Genomic DNA, 16905 nt, shown 5'->3' with positions numbered 1-16905 from the left:
AGCCCTAAGACCCTCGCCCCTCTTGGGCCTCCGGAAGGAAGGCAGGCAGGCAGGTATCCCAGCTTACTTCCAGCCCCTAGCCCCACCCTGGCCTGAGGACAGAGGGTCAGCCTGACCCAGGCTGCCCTGGGGTCCCAGAGTTGATTCAGCCCTGGCCTCTCTGCCTTCTTCCCTCATCTGCCACCTCCCCCAGGAACTCTGTGCCAAACAAGTCCGTGAAACAGAATTTATTACTGGCCCTTCTTCCTGGGCTCTCCCTTTCCGGGGGCTGTAGGTCCAGACAGGGTGGGAGAGGACGTGTGCCCCCTGAGAGCACGGGACCAGGCCGTCCCAAGCTCGGTGCCCAGGCCCAGCCTCCTCATTGAGGCCTGTGGCTGCCGAGCCCGGTGGTGGCGGTGCCTGGGTGCCAGCGCCTGCCCCCGCCTCCCCTAGCTCTTCTTGGCCTCCTGCTCTCTGCGCCGCAGCTTCTCTCGCTGCCGTGCAGCCTTCTCCTGGGCCTTGCGCTCCTTCTCTGCAGCTGCTGCCAGCTCCTTCAACTTCCGCTTCACTAGTGCCCGGTCATGCGAGTTGCTGAGCCCCAGGCTCTGGGGGAAGAATCCCAGGGTAAGGGAACGAGTACCAGAACCATCCGCAGCACTGGCCAATCCAAGCGCCTGGTTCTTTTTGCCTTGGTTCTTCTCTCTTTGAAACTCTGTCAGAACCTCCCCGAGTGTAACCTCCATCTCCCAGACTGACTCTCTGATGGGTCAGAATTTGGAATGGGAGTGGTTGGGAGAGTTGAGGGTTGAGGGTACCAGGGCCTTTGGCCCCCAGTCCCTAGCTCCCATCTCTCCAGGATTTTCAGCCTTTGTATGACCCTGCCCAACCTCCTGAAGCCTAGAGGTGGGGAGTGACTTGCTCAAGGTCACACAGCTAGTCAGTGGTTGAGGCCCCATCACCACCACTGCCAGCAGCTTCTGAGACTGGGAATCAGAGAAAGATGACCCAGGGAAAGGCCTGGCTTGCCAAGACACCAGGAGACTCATCTGGGGTAAAGAGTCAGATGACAGTCTTAGACGTCAAGGTCAGCCTGGAGACCTGGGTTACAATTTAAAGATCAAATCAAAGAATTGGGCTCAAGTTTCAGATCAGACCAGGGGCCCATGCTGGAGTACAAAGATTAGGCCAAGGACCTTGCCTGAAGGTCAGAGGTCAGGACAGTGGCCTTAGAAGGAGTGAAAAGGTCAGCCCAGGAGGCTGAGCTGAAGGTCAAAGGATGAGGAGAGCCTCAGGCCCAGGCTGTGTCATGGCCCTTCCACCCTGACCTACCTTCAGTTTGCTTCCATCCAGCTGCAGTAGCTGTGGCCCGTCCACCTGCCGTGCAGCAAACTCAGCAGCATACTGCTCCAGGTTGAGGCTGTGCAGCCACTGGCCCACCTGCTGACTGGTCCAGTGGTGGACAGTGGGGAGGGGTTCGTCCAGGAACTGGGCAGAGACCAAGGAGAGTGAGGGGCGAAGGCCTGGCCTGTGGCCTGCACAGAGTCGGGTCGGGGCCAGCTGACACTATGGCCAGCCTTGCTCACCTCATCCGAAGACTGGGACAGCGTGTGATAGGGGTAGGAGCACTTGGCCTCTTGCCGGGGGGCACTCAGGATCTTGGGGCTGCTGCTGGGGGGTGTAGAGTCATCACTCAGAGTGGATTCCTGCACAGGAAGGGATGCATGTGGCTGAGAGAGCTTACCCCAAGCTAAGAGAGTCCTTTCAACCCACCACCCCCATCTGATGGAGTTGAAGTCCTACACTAGACACCAGAGTTGCTCAGCCTCCCCTGTGCATGGGCCATGAGCTGGGCAGGTACACAGGACATGGTGCTCATGTGAGACGTCAGGACCTGTGGCCTCTGGGAGAGTAGGCAGCTGTCTGGAGGACATGGGGCTAGAACTGAGCCAGGCAGAATTGTTGGAAGGAATGGAAAAAGTCTCAGGCTAGGTGTCGCTTCCTACAGGCAGCCTACAATGCTTCCAGCAGGCTGGGTCAGGTATCCCTGCTATGTGCCTCCCCCCCATGTCCTCTAGCACCCTGGGAAAACTGTCTGATTACAGGTCTTTGTCCTCACTGGACTGTGAGCTCTGTGAGGGCCTGGGCTGTGTCCTGTTCACCATGGTAGCTCCAGGGAAGGAAGAAAGGGAGGGATGGAGAAGGGCATGCAAGGAGGGAGGAAAGAAGGAAGTCCTAAGTCAGAAACGGCTGTCTGTTCTCTGAATCCCCAGCATTCTGGTCTCCTCTGCCCCAGCAGCACATAAGGAACAGAACCATAGAAGGAGCACTGGGCTTGGGGCTCATAGAGCCCTACAGCTAAATCTGTATGAGTCCTTTCTCTCTGAGCCTTCATTTCCTCATCTGCACAATGGGCACGAGCGTGCCTGCCCTGCCTAGTTCATTGAGCTATTGTGAGAGTGAAGAAAAATGTGTCTGGGGCTCTGTAAACTGTAAAGAGCTTTATGAACGTAAGTGGACACTCACTGTTGCTTCTGTTACTTGCTTTCATTTCTCCCACAAAGTTGGGAGCTTTTTGAGCTCTAGGCTGGGATCATATTCATCCTTGCTTCCCCCAAGCCTTGCCCCCCACACACGTAGGCGGCCCAGTTCCTAACACAGGTAGTCTGCAGTGATCTGTGTTAAATGGGTGAGACAGTGAATAAATCAGTGAGTGAACTAAGGAGAATCTGAATGAGTGAACGAGTGAATGAATGAACTCAGAGAATGGACAAATTAATGAATTACTGAATGCTCAATGGGTGAACAAATGGACTCCAGGAATGCCTGAATCCCAGCCTGAGCTCTCATGTCACCTGAGTCTGGGGCCAGTTGGGGGGCAAAAAAGCCATAGACTCACCTGAGAAGCTGACTTCTTGGGGCTGAAGCCCTCGTGTTTGGGGGAGCAGGCGGGGGAGGTGGTGCTGCCAGAGGATGCTGAGCCCTTGCCACTGTCTGTGAACCAGGAGAAGGGCAGAAATGGGGAGCCCCCAGATCTGCCAGAGCCCTCCACTGACTCCCTGTGGAAAGAGCATCCAACATGGGTATGGACGCAGAGGGGAGGGCCGGGCCCCCAGGGAGCTATGGGCTGGTGCCATATGTGGACACTGTGGGTTCCTCCTACCTGCTGCCCATGGACAGGCGGTTGCTGCCTTTCTCCTTCCGGCTCTTGCCAGTGGATGCTCGGCGTAGGGTGACCCTGTGGAACGGGCAGGGGGAAGTGGGGCAGTGCTGCCTGGTGGGCTACCCTAACCCTGGCAGCTCCAAGCCCTGGGTTCTGGCTCCTCCACTCACCCCAGGTCCAGGAATTTTCGGCGAGTCTTCTTATCCAGGCCGATGGTGGGGCTGGCAGGTTCAGGCGGGCTGGCATCCCGACTGTCATCTTTGGGGAAGAGAGGTGAGAAAATAGCCAGTGTGGTGGCCTCGCTCCTCCTGCAGCTTCTAGTGTGGTGTGCTGGAAATTTTCTAGACTTAGAATCAGGCACCCTGGCTCTGGTGCCCGTTACTGGTTGTGTGGCCTGGGACAAATCACTTCACCTCTCTGAGCTTCCTTCATCTCAAATACGGCAATAATAACACCTGCCTATTTCATGGGACCTAATGGGGTCACCGGAGCCCTGGTGACACAGTGGTTAAGCACTCGGCTGCTAACCAAAAGATCAGCGGTTTGAATCCACCAGCCGCTCTGTGGGAGAAAGATGTTGCAGTCTGCGTCCATAAGGATTACAGCCTTGGAAACCCTATGGGGGAGTTCTACTCTGTCCTATAAGATCGCTATGCGTTGGAATTGACTCATGGCAACTAAACTAGAGAAGCCTTTTACAAAGCATGAAGTGCTGTGAGAAGGTAGAGACCACTACTATTTTATCGATCATTTTATCCTGGCCAGCTTCTAACCAGTTTACCAATCCTGGCTCAAATATTCCTTCCTTGGCGAAGCCTTCCAGAAAGCCCCCAGCTAGGTTAGACGCCTGACAGAGGCTCTCCCACACCGGCGCTGTGCTCATTTCCCGCATAGCGCTTAGTACAGTTTGGAACTATGTATCTAATTAGGGGATTACTTGATTATTTCCTCCCTAAACCATGTTGTTATTGTTGTTGTTAGTTGACCTCAGTCCATTCTGACTCATGGTGACCCAGGGTGTGCAGAGCAGAACTGCTTCATAGGGTTTTCAAGGCTGTGAACTTTCAGAAGCAGGTTGCCAGGCCTGTCTTTTGAGGTGCCTCTGGGAAGGTCTGAACCGTCAACATTTTGGCTAGTAATCCAGCGGTTAACTATTTGCACCACTCAGGGACTCCCCCTAAATTATAAGGAATATTGTTTCTCCCCTAAACTGCAAGCTCCAGGAGGACAAGGACCACATCTGTTTGCTCACCGGTGTGTCCCAGAGCCTGAGTGTCTGGCACGTAATAGGTGGTGCTCAGTAAGTATTTGCTGAATGAATGAGCCGTGGTGTTTACTCCTCCACCTCCCACCCAAGCCACACTGGTCCAGCCCAGCGCTTTGGTCCCCACCGGGACAGGAGAGGCCGCTGTTGCCCCAGTGTGCACCAGCAGGGGGCGCCGCGCCGTCCACTGCTCACCTTCGCTGTGCGGCTCGGCGCGCGGGTGTCGGCGCACGAAACTCGGCGAGCTGTCAGAAGAGGGCGCGGAGCGCGGCGGTGAGCAGGAGGCTGCAGCCAGGCCTTCGTGCGAGGCGGCGTTGTGCAGGGGCCGGTAGCGCGTGAGAGGCGAGGGCGGCGGCTCGTCCTCGTCCAGGCTGCGCCGCAGTCCCGGAGGCTCCAGGCAGAAAGAACCCCCGGCCGGGGACCCCGGGCCCGAGTGTAAGGGCGAGCGCAGCCGGTGCAGGGGGCTCCCGCAGCCGTCGGTCACCTGGAGGAGGGGGTAGCCGCTAGCTGCAAATTCTCCTCCCCATTTCCTGGAGGGCCTAGGAGCCAGCTTCAACCCCTTTAACTCCGCAGAAGCCACCAGGGCGGGAAGTCCGGACTCCTGGGTCCTTCTAGGGGGAAGGGAAGCGTGGGAGGGTGTCCTCATGCTCACCCAACAAAGAGTGGCTAGGACAGTGAGAGGTGGGAAATGGGGCTTTGAGCCACATAGGCTGGGGCTGAATCCAGCCTCAGTCACTGACTGACTGTGTGACTTTTGTTACTGAACCTCTCAGAGCATCAGTTTCCTCATCAGTAAGATGGGAATAATAATACCTTCATTAAAAGAATGAAATGAGCTAGAAGTGAGGGACAGACAGCTAATAGTTATTAGCATTATTATGTCAGAAGTTTGGGGATGTGGTTTTCCTGGAGGAGAGATTTAAGGGATTACCCAGGGGCAAGAAGGATGGGTGGGTGTTTGTGTGTTCGAGTGAGTTGCCCCAACCTTGCCTCCAGGCCCATCGGAGCCTTCACCATCCTCAGCGGAACTGGCACTGTCCCGAAGCCTCGAGCGGGAGGGCCGGTGTCTCCGGCCCTTGGCCAGCAGTTGGGCCCGGGCCTTGTGTAAACTGCTGTCCAGTCTGACGGTCTCTGGCACGGCCAAGTCCAGGTCTGTGAACCGGAGTGAGGAGACAGGGACCAGACACATGAAAAGGTTGGTCCCAGAAGCCCACCTCAGGTCCCTTGCACTCACACCCCAGACACTACCAAGTGTTTTGAGTGCCGCCCCATGCTGGGCACTGGGAGTACAGACAGATGAAAACCAATGTCCCTCACAGTCTCAGGGAGCCAGACATCCATACAGCACAGTGTGACAAAATCGCACGGAGGCACAGAGGAAGTGTAGAGGGGGACAGGACAACCCTATTTGGATGGGTCCGAGGAGGCAACACCAAAGCTGGGTCTTAAGGTCTGGGTGGGCGTTTACAAGAGATGAGGTGGAGATGGCAGCCGGGTGGCGAGACTGGTGTACACGACACTGGGAAGAGGGAAGCAAGCAGCAACAGCTCCAGGACAGCTGGAGGGTAGGCTTGTGGAAGGAAGGGCTGGGGTGAGGCTGGAGAGGTCATGGTAATAGTGACTGCCATTTAGGAAGCACCTTCTATGTGCCAGGAAATGTGACAAGTGCTTTACATACATCACCTCACCTACTCTTCAAAACAGCCTAGTGGGGTAGGTGTGCCTATTAAGCACATTTCACAGTGGAGGAAACTGAGACTCAGAGTGGTTAAGTCACTTGGCCAAAGCCATCAGCTAGCAGTGGTCCAGGATTTGAGCCTGGGTAGTATGGCTCCAAGTGGTTATGAGCTTGGCTGCTAACCGAAATGTCAGTGGTTCAAACCCACCAGCCGCTGCATGGGAGAAAGTCGTGGCAATCTGCTTCCGTAAACATTACAGTCTTGGAAATCCCACGAGCAGTTCTACTCTGTCCTATAGAGTCACTACGAGTTGGAATCAACTGGGCAGCTACGAGTTTGGTTTTGGGGTTTTTTAGTCTGACTCCCGGGACTGGCTTGTTTCCTTTTGAGCTGAGGTGCCTGTCCAGAGCTCTGCTGTGGACCCTGGCTTCCTGCGTCATGCTCAGGATCAGGGTCACACTCAGACGCCACTGCTGAGCACCTAGATAGCTCATCGTTGAAGGGAGCAAAGGAATCCACAAGCCAGTGGCAGTGCTAGGAAGGAAAGCAGTTGCTGATGGAGCCCCACAGCCTCCTGAAGCCTGTCTCCCCCAGCCTAGGCTCATGCGCCGTGCTAGGTTCTGGATGGGAGGACACGGAGGAAGAGTGGAGGAAGAGTAGGCAAACCCCTGTGGATCATCCATAGAAACCCTTCCTGCTCATAGTTTCCTTTTTCATTCACTCACCCTGGGAATGAAGCCCACCCCGTAGCGGACCAGAGCTTGGCCGTGGGGTTTCCAGATGGAAAAAGTTTTTCCCAGCCCTCAGGATGGGTCAAGACCTTTCTTCCCCACCCCACTCCCGATAGTCTCAGGGACCACCATCCCATCACTCATCCACCCTGCCTTGCCTGTTCCTCTCTTGTCTGCAGTCACCCCCTAAACCACCCTAGTTGCTCTCCTGGCCCAACTAACCAGTAAAAAAAACAAACACAGTTGCTGTGAAGTCGACTTTGACTCATGGTTACTCCATGTGTTTCAGGGTAGAGCTGCACTCCATAGAGTCTTCATAGCTGTGACCTTTCGAAAGCAGATCACCAGGCCCTTCTTCAGAGGTAATGCTGGATGGACTGGAACTTCCAACCTTTTAGTTAGCATCTGAGTGCTTAACCGTTTGCACTACCCCTCTGTTTCTAGTCCTGACCCCTCTCCTGTATTCCAAGCCCTGGCACCCAGGCACCAGCCAGGGAGCTTGCCACATCAAAGGCCCTCAGGCATCTCAAACTCAACCCATCAAAATGAACCCATCACCTTGCCTCAAACCCACTTCTCTATTCCCTGGCTCAGTGAAAGGCCTCTCCATCCACTCAATGACCCAAGTCAGTGGACTGCCAGCTACGCACCCACCTCAGCCCAAGACTCAGTAATTTATGTGCTCAACTGCCTACTCGACGTCTCCATTTGTATGTCTAACGGGCTACTCGATGTCTTCATTTGTATGTCTAACGGGCATCTTCAACTTACACGTCAAAACTGAATTCCTGGCCCTCTCCCCCTCTAGCTGCTCCTCCCATCTCAGTGAATGGCAGCTCCATCCTTCCAGTTGCTCAGGACCAACCCCTGGAGCCATCCTTGACTCCTCTCTTTCCCTCCCACCCTACAAACCGATCCATCCACAATTCCTGTTAGCTCTACCTTTGAAATATATCTAGACATACTGAAATATTTATGGCAAAGTGATAATGATGTTTTGGATTAGGTTCAAAAATAATCCAGGGCAGTGGGGGTGGGGAGTGGAACGGGGGATGAAACCAAACCAGCCATGAGTTGATCATTGTTGAGGTTGGGTGATGGGTACATGGGGTCACTGCGCTGTTCCCTCTACTTTTGGGTATGTTTGAGATTTTTCACAATAAAAAATACATACACACACACACACACACACCCATACATGCGTACATACAGAGAGAAAGAGGAGCGGATGAAGGGGAGGAGGGAAGGGAGAGGGAGAACTTCTCACAGCCTCCCTGGTCTAGGTCACCGTCATCTCTTGCCTGGATTATTACAAAAGCCTCCTGGCTGGCTTTCCCTCCTCCTCCTCCCTTTCCCATTTACAGTCTATTTTCAACACAGCAGCCAAAGTGATCCTGATAAAACACGTCAGATCGCGTCGCTCCTCTGCTCAGAACCCTCCAGTGACTTCCATTTCACACAGAGTAAGAGCCAAAGTTCTCCCAGTGGCCTTCCAGACTCACTCGGTCCACACTTTCCTTACCTCTCCGAACCTGTACTTCTCTCCCTCTTGCTCCCTCCACTCCAACCACTCTGGCCTCCTGACTCTTCCTCACATATGCCAGGCCTGCTCCCACCTCAGGGCCTTGGCCCTTACTCTCTCCTTCCCTTGCAAGGCTCTTGCTACAGATTTCTACGTCCCTCACATCCTTCAGGTCTTTGCTCAAATGCTCTCTCCCACTGAGGCCTTCCTTGACCCCCCTATTTCTAACTGCTACACACACACACACATTCCATAACCCCTGCCCCTATTGTTTTTCTCTATAGTATTCACCAAACCCTGGCATCCTGTACATTTCACTTATTGAGTTTATTGTCTCTTTCCACTCATTAGAATGTCAGCTCCATGAGGACAGCTTTTTCCCTATTTTGCTCACTGCTCTAGCACAGGTGGAGAATGGTGCCTGACATATAGTACATGCTTAAACCAAAAAAAAAAAAATCGCTGCGGTCGAGTCGATTCCGACTCATAGTGACCTTATAGGACAGAGTAGAACTGCCCCATAGGGTTTCTAAGGAGCAGCTGGTGGATACAAACTGCCAACCTTTTGGTTAGCAGCCAAGCTCTTAACCACTGTGCTTGGTAAATATTAATGAAAGAATGAAGTTCTATTGATTCACCCTCCTCACACCCCGGAAACCTGGCCTCTCCTCTCCCTCTTGACTGCACTGCCTCAGCTCAGGCCTTCATCAGCTGCCTCTAGCCCCATTCTGCCATCCCAGAACATGGCCTCAGTCTCCACCCTGTGTTCCCTTCCTCCAATGGCCCCCCTCACATCTTCCACACAGCTAACAGAAACTTTCGGAAGCACATTTCTGACTCTGTCACTTATCTCCTGCCCTTGAAAACCTCTGGGAAAGCCAAAAGCTGACAATATAAAGTCCAAGCTCCTTAGCTCGTCACTCAAGGCCTAAAGGGTCTTCAGCCAGCCCTTTGTTTCCCACAGACCCCTCCTCTGCCCGCCATGCTCCTATAAGGCACGGTGGTTAAGAGCAAAGGCTCTGGAGCCAGAATGCTGGTGCTGAATCCAGTTCTCTCACTTCCTGGCTGAGTGACCCTGGACAAATTATTTATGTTTAGGTATCAGCTTCCTCTTCTGTAAAATGGGCTCATAATAAGAGTAACTTCCTTATAGGGTTGATGTGAGCATTAAATAAGATCATCCACATAAAGTGCTTCACCATGATGCCTGTGACTTAGTAAATGCTCAGCAAGCATTGGCTGTTAGTGCGAGCAGCACCGAATTGCTTACATCGATCCCTACAGACTTGCTTCCATCTCTTACTTCCCATCTCCATCCCGTTGCTCGCGCTGCTCTCTACTCCAGTGCTCTTCACCCTTTCTTTGTCCGGCTGATCAACTCTAACACATCACCTCCTCCTCCCCTTCTTCAGGCCCCAGCACTATTCTATGGTCAGGGATGATGGTCTCCCATGCCAGTCTGCCCAATGCAGAAGGTGATGCCCTTCACTCTCTGCTATGAATCCTGAGAGCCTGGTGCAGCGCCTTGAAGAGAGTGGGTGCTCGTCGAGGTTGGACGAATTGAACCAAAGCCACACTTCCATGGACCATGGCAGACTTCGGCAGAAACGGACTTGCAGGTACTGATGACACATCACTTACAAACGCAAGCCCACATTCCATCACGTCCCACACTTTAATCTTCTGCAGGGCACTCCCCACCATCTCATAGCTTCCTCGTTTATTTATGTGTGCTTTTATTATCTGTCCCCTTCCTGCCCCTGTCCTAGAATTCAAGCTCCTTGAGAGCAGCGACTTTGCCTGACTTGTTCAGTACTGTCTCACATTAAGAACTCAATAAATATTTGTTGAGTGGATGAAAGAGATAGGGTGTGATTGGGAGGCTGACGAAAAAAAAAAAAAGAAACCAAACCCATTGCCACTGAGTCAATTCCAACTCATAGCCACCCTATAGGACAGGGTAGAACTGCCCCATAGGGCTTCCAAGGAGCTGTTGATGGATTTGAACTGTCAACCTTTTGGTTAGGAGCCGAGCTCTTAACCACTGTGCTACCAGGGCTCCAGAGTGGGGGGCTAGCTACTTTAAATTAGGTAGCTAGGCTGAGATTGACAATACAGAGCTGAGGTGGTAGAAAGACCAAGAAAGAGCTTTTCAAGTACCGGGAATGGAGCAGGTTTGGGCTTGGAGTGTCTGAGGAGCACCAGGGGGCCAGTGCCATCTGCAAGGAGAAGGGAATGGCCTGGTTGAAGGGGGGTGATGGAGACAGAGGAGTCTGTTGTTGTCCAGCAAGAGCTGGTGGTGGCTTGGAGAAGGGGACAGATACTGTCAAAACGACTGCTATCTTGGACCCCAGATTTGACATCACTCCTCCGGTCTCTTGGCTGCCCCTCCTGGCCCTCTGATGTTTCCAGACCCTGGGGCTGAGCTGGGGGAGGGAGCCCTGTGTCCCCTGCCCTCTGGCACAGATTCTCTGGGCACTGCCATGAAGCAGCAAGGATGGAGGATGGAACCACAGAATAATAATAGCTAATACTTACTGAGTGCTTGTTGCCCAGGCATTATTCTGAGTGCTTTATAATTACTAACTCATTCCCACAACCCTATGAGGAAGGTACTCCAGGCATCCCCAGGGCAGCCAAGCAACAAAAAGCAAGGCCCAGGTTAAAAGCAGGTAGTCTGGCTCTAGAGCTGGATTTATAATCACACGTATGCTACACTGTCTCTCAGGCAGAGATGGGAGCCAGCAACTTTTGAGTTCAAGTCCAACCACCTCATTTTATAGATGGGGAAACTGAGGCTCCGAGAGGAAAGCTTTGGTCAAGGCTGCAGAGCAGAGGGAGTTAAGGACACAATCTTAGTCTCCTGGCTCCCAGGCCAGTGCTCTTGTTGCTCTCCAGGGGACTGCCAGGCATCCTCTAGCCTTCTGGCCCTCAGCTGGTGCCCAGCCAACCTGGGCCTGGGAGGGGGCCCTTTGCTGTGCACTCTGGGCCACATCAGGACCATAGTCATCTTATATGGGGGGGGTATGGGAGCAAAGAGACTTCTAACAGGGTCAGAGATTTTGAAGCAAGGTGGAACCAGCCTTTCCTAGGGTTTGTTGCTCTGCCAGGCCCCTTGCCCTGCTTCTTCCATCTCTTCCTTGTGTGCACACCAGCACTCTCTCTCTCTCTCACCTCCTTGAGGGAGATGGCCCAGCCCTGGACAGTGGGAGGTCATGAATATTTAATAGTCTTGCAAATCAGGAAGCATGGCTGGGCCGCGCTACCTCAGCAGGTCTGAGAGGGGGAAAACAGGATGGGTCTGGGTGGGGGAAGTGGAGGCAGAAAAGCCTGGGGAGGGGAGCTCATGCCAGTCAGGCCAGGGATTAGGCTGGGCCAGGTGGAGACAGAGAGACTCCGAATCTGAGGCCTAGACAGCTGGAGTCCAGGGGAGTCTCAGAGGCAAATCCTCCACTCCAGAGACCCCAGGGAGGCTGGAGTACAAAGCAGCATCCCCCAGAAGCCAAGAGGCAGCAGTTCCTGGCATTGCCTGGGCGTATGGCAAAGGCAGGAAGAATGAGGTGAGCAGGGGGTGGGAGGCGCAAAAGGGAGGAAGGGCGAGAAGGGGAGAAGGCAGGGAGGAGAAACGTTCCCTGCGTAGGAGCCCCCTCGAGGCTGCATACACAGATGTGTGAGCCCTCAAAGAATGTGCAGTGTTACAGATTCAGGCAGCTTCTTCTCCTGAATCTACTTCTCCCTCCACAATCCTCCATGTTCCTTTGCTCACAGTCTCCTCCACCCGAATCCAGGTGGGAAATCGCCTTTCTGCCCCAGAGCATGTTGGGAATGCTGCCCTGAGGGGATGGTCTCTTTCTCCAATCCACACAACAGATAGACTGCAGAGGGTAAATGATGGTGTGGGCTGTGTGTGAACCTGAGGACATGGACATGTGCTCCAGTATGAGGGTGGAGGTCTGGGGTACTGAGGCTGTGTGTGTGTCATGGATTTGATTTCAGTACACATCCATGCAGGGTGATGTCCCATGTACTTATGCAACTTGGAGGTAATGTGTGTCATATGTGCTGGGTACACAAGTGTATAACACAGGAACTAGGAGCAAGGAGTCAGGCAGACTTGAGTTCTAGTTCCAGCTCTGCCACTAACTTGTCATGTGATCTTTAAAGCAAGTCACTTCAGCACTCTCTGCCCTAGGTTCCTCATCTGTAAAATGGGTACACTGCTTAGCATTATTGTGAGGATTAAATGATACACCACATGTGAGATGTGGGTGCTTCACTAGTGCCTGGCATAAGAGAAATACTTAATACAATGGGGACCCTTATTATTATTGCTGTTGTTGTACTTGACATGTCCACTAAGACAGTACTAACAAAGAATAAGGCTGTAAGGCCACAACAGACACACACTCAACCCCCCAGAACCACCACCCTCTCCCCGCCCAATGCTGGGTGGCCTTGGAAGAAAGTGCTCTATAACTGTGTCTATTGGCTAGAGATAAAGTCACACAGAACTTACCAAAAACCTCATCCACAGGTTCTCGAAGCTTTGAAGAAGCCATGACTCAAGAGAGCTGGAGAGGATAAGGGAGAAGAGAGAGAGAAAAGAGATCCTGAGTGAGAGGTTTAAGTTGGTCAAGGCAGAGGAGCTGTCAATGGCCCTCTGCCCCTGGCCAGCTGGCCCCTCATCTTCCCTAGAATTCTTCCTCAGGTCCCCTGGAAGACAGATCACCTGTAATGTCCCAGATTGTGGGGGTTGGGGCAGGAGGCAGAGCAGAAGGGTAGGGACAGATGCAAATCCAGGAATCCGGGAATCCAGGATATAGACACAGGCTGAGTCTTGTGGTCTTGGTTCAAGCTAATGTACTGTGTACCTTTACACGGGTCACTAAGTTTCTCCCCTTCACTGTCTTAGAACTTTCTATCATTAAAACCTATCAAAAAAAAACAAACCCACTGCCGTCGAGTCAATTCTGACTCATAGTGACCCTGTAGGACAGAGTAGAACTGCTCCATAAGGTTTCAAAGGAGCACCTGGTAGATTTGAACTGCCAATCTCCTGGTCAGCAGCTGAACTCTTAACCACTATGCCACCAGGGTTCCCATCATTAGCATCCTCTAAAATATTTTAATGTTATAAATTGTACGTCAAATCTGGGAGAGATCTTAGAGGTTATTAGATCCAGTCCTCTCATTTTACAATGAAGAAACAGACTCAGAGAGGGGGGAATGACGGGCTCAAGATCACATAGCAAGCTAATGACAAAATCAGGATGAGAACCCAGGTTCTTCCACCCATCTACCTCCTACTTATCCATCCATGTGTCCACTCATCCATCCATCCATCCATCTAACAATTCATCCACCCTCATCCATCCATCCATCTACCTACCCATCCATCCATTCCATCCATCATCCAGTCCTGGCCCCTCTCCATCACTGGTGCCAACTCTCTGAACATGAGCTGTTCAGGAAGCTGGCACCATCAGCAGGCTTACTTTTCTAGACAAACTCACTGTTCTCACAGTTCTTGACAGATTCACAGATGAATCCTCAGAAGGGTATGAGGAGTACTCACAGCACAACAGTGGACAGCCAAATCTCTATGATGCATCCAGTATGTTCTGGGAAGAAGTATGGTTAGGTAGGGTTTTTTGTTTTTGTGGGAAGCAAGAAGGGAGGGCAGGTAGGAAAGCAGGATATATGCAACTGAGCAATTTGGGCAGGCTTCCTAGCAGGTGTAGGATTCTAGTAGCCCTGAACCAAGCCTTGTCAGAAGGGCAGAAGAATGCTGGATGAGGGAGAATGAGGAAGCTCAGGGGCCACTGACGGTTTAGGGCTCTGGGCTAGACTGTACATTTGACAGGTATAGAAAATCTGTACCACACACCTGCTGGGGACTTATCCACTGGAGAGGCCAATGGCAGGAAGGCCGAAGGGAACTCTCCTCTTCTGTTATTACATAGACATCATCTCACTATGAGCTGGCCAGGCTTGGGATTCTTAGTGACCATACTTTACAGATGAGGAAGCTGAGGTACAGGAGATAAGAAGCAGAACTCAGCCTGGACTCTGGTCTCCTACCCCACAGCCCTATCCTGGGTGACGGTCTTCAGTGTTGCAGGGTGCTCTCAAGGAACGGACACTACTGAGGGAAGGGGTATAAGGGTAGAGGGAGGAGAGGTGGTCCACATTAGCTAGGACTGGGAGAAACATCAAAACCACCTCCGCCCCAGGCTCCATGGATGCCTGGGGCTGAAGCTGAAAGCAGGAAATGAGGTGTGTGAAGGGGTCAAAGGGGACATGGGCCAAACCCCTAAGGAACACTTTTGTCATTCTTGAGCCCTGGGGAGGGCGGGATTAGTAGCCAAGAAGTTCCAGAATATCCTCCCTGTCCTGAGGCCAGATGGGATGGGGGGCTGCCCCTAAGAATGAACCAGTTTCCCCCATCCAATCACAAAGCCTCACCCGACTAGGACCCAGCTGCCACCTCCTCCAGAAAGCTGCCTAGATAGCCCTTTCTCCTCTCATTTGTCTACATAATTTCTAAATTCACCCTTCCCCAACCACTGGCAAATGGGGAGTTTTTTATACTTCACTGGTTCCCTAAATGGGTCATATCTTCTTCCCAACAAAGGGAGCTCGTTGAGAAGAGGGGCCATATATTGCCCATCAGACTAGCGACTCTCTGAAGATAGGAACTGCCTCTCCCATCTGAATGGAGGCTTGTTGAGGGCAGAGGCTGTGCCTCCTCTCAGACTTCCTGAGAATGGTGATCCCATGTGTCCTTTATTCAAGGACCCAGTCCAGGTAAGTCCCTCTTGTGGATGGAGCCATCTTTCAGGCTGGGGTGGGCTAGGGCTTCCAGCTCACATCCCCTCCCAATCCATCCTAAATCGGCACAAACTTCTTTCTTTCCCTCCCTTTGACAACTAACCCCCTGGGGTGTGTGTAGGGGAGACCATCCCTATAATGTCTGATGGGGAACTCTGGAGAAGAAGCAGTATATCCAGGAGCTCACCAGGCCCCTCTCACCCAGTCCTCCACTTCCAAAACAGAGCCCTGGAAATTCAGACACCAACCCTCCTTCCACTCCTATACGCACACACACAAACATACAACCAGGTAACAGCCACAAGAGTGGAAATGAACCTGTCCCCCTCTGGACCCAGTCTGGGCTCTGGTGCTACCAGGCCACTCCCTCCCCCCAAAGCTTCTAACTACCAGAGAGAGGTGCATCAATGACCTTTGACTCTTCTCTGGGAGAAAGGGAGGCAGGTGAGCTCAAAGCTTCCTGGGACCAAGTGGAGGGAGAAAGAGAAATAAAGCACAAGCCCTGGGGAGGGAGTGGGGAGAGAGTGAAGAGGAAGAACAGCCAGAGACAGACAGAGAAGCTGAGAGTCAGAAGGGCAGCCCATAGGGCTGCTGAGAAATAGAAGAAAGAGATCAGAGAGTGGGAGAGGGAAAGCAATAGTAGGAATGGAGGGCTCCGGCAGCCCTAGGTGAGGCCCAAGGGTAGGATGGGAAGGAGCATGGAGAATCCACCGCAAGAGACCGATGGGCTCCCAGCGGGGCGGCAGAGTAAAGAGGCCCTGGAAGGGTAGAGATCTAAAGAGAAGTGCAACTGGGAAAAGCTGGGAAGGCATGAACCCCGGAGAGCAAGCTTGGGGTGGGGGGAGGCAAATTGTGCAGCTAGAGAAGGCAGTACCCCCTCCCCATAAGGCCCAGTCTTCCACTAGCCCAAGGCTGGGGTACCCGGTGGGTCTCCACGCCACCTCAGAGCCCTGCTGGAGTTGGGGTAGAGATGGAGGACAGCGCACCTACTCCGCTCCCGGGACCCCTACCCCTAGGTGACGAGTTTCTCTCCAATCCATCAATCCAACTCCCCGCCGAGCAAGGAGTTAAGCCCTCTCCCCTCCCCCCACTCCAGTTTTTTATTAATTTCTCCGGGCAACAAGCGGGAGGGAGGGGATTAGGGACACAAATCCTACCTCCGCCCCCTCCCCTGTCAGCCCAGCACCCCAGTCCCGTGCGGCCCCCCTCGGGATAGGGGAAGAAAGATTCTTGTAGCTTCGCCCTATCAACCCTACTCGGGGTCCTCCCACGAGCCCCCAGCCCGATGTCCCCGCCCACCCTCGAGTCCCCGGAGTCCCGGCCCCTCACCTCCAGCATCGGGCATCTTCAGCAGCCAGCGCCTCGGGAACCCCTCAGGCCCATAGTGCTCGAGGCGGGGGCCCGGGCGGAAGAGAGGCGGAGGCCGTCACCCCGGCCGCAGGGGGCTCCGGGCGGGCTCGCTCCGCTCCATCCCAGGTGTGGGTGGGGGTTGGCGGGCAGGGGCCCGAGGCCCGAGGGATGGGGGGCTGGTGTGGGGCGAGAGGGAGAGGCTTGCGGGAAGCAGGCGGCGGGCGGGGCTGGACCGGGAGACCTGACGGGAGGATGCTCCGTGTGTGTGTGCGTGTGTATGTGTGTGCGAGTGTGTGTGAGCGCCAGCGAGAGAGCGCGCCCCCGCCCCGCCCGCCTGCCCGCCGGACGCGGGCCCCGCGTGACAGACCGGTCGGCGCAGCGTCGCGTTA

General features: G+C 53.6%; 1 protein-coding gene across 1 annotated transcript; it reads right to left on the bottom strand.

Annotated features, from left to right (window-relative positions):
• Positions 1 to 218: 218 nt before the first annotated feature.
• Positions 219 to 16792, bottom strand: SAMD14 (sterile alpha motif domain containing 14). The gene is made up of 10 exons (XM_004377945.1): positions 16496 to 16792; positions 12852 to 12906; positions 5389 to 5555; positions 4599 to 4887; positions 3310 to 3397; positions 3140 to 3214; positions 2876 to 3035; positions 1563 to 1682; positions 1309 to 1464; positions 219 to 584 (listed from the first exon to the last, which is right to left on the bottom strand). The coding sequence occupies exons 2-10, from the start codon at positions 12892 to 12894 to the stop codon at positions 429 to 431; spliced, it is 1254 nt and encodes a 417-aa protein (XP_004378002.1). The 5' UTR covers positions 12895 to 12906; positions 16496 to 16792; the 3' UTR covers positions 219 to 428.
• Between the last annotated feature and the right edge of the window lie 113 nt (positions 16793 to 16905).

This window comes from Trichechus manatus, unplaced genomic scaffold, assembly GCF_000243295.1.
Source record: "Trichechus manatus latirostris isolate Lorelei unplaced genomic scaffold, TriManLat1.0 scaffold00054, whole genome shotgun sequence".
NCBI lineage: Eukaryota > Metazoa > Chordata > Mammalia > Sirenia > Trichechidae > Trichechus > Trichechus manatus.
The sequence above is the reverse complement of the archived record's forward strand: the minus strand, read 5'-3'. Positions and strand labels throughout refer to the sequence as shown.

What these genes read in the sequence shown, in the direction of transcription:
- SAMD14 (XM_004377945.1), bottom strand. Translation starts at nt 12,894, where the DNA reads ATGGCTTCTTCAAAGCTTCGAGAACCTGTGGATGAGGTTTTTG. An exon ending in CGCCTGTCCATGGGCAGCAG is followed by an intron (nt 3,036 to 3,139) that starts GTAGGAGGAACC and finishes CTCTTTCCACAG; the next exon opens with GGAGTCAGTGGAGGGCTCTG. An exon ending in TGGATGGAAGCAAACTGAAG is followed by an intron (nt 585 to 1,308) that starts GTAGGTCAGGGT and finishes TTCTTCCCCCAG; the next exon opens with AGCCTGGGGCTCAGCAACTC.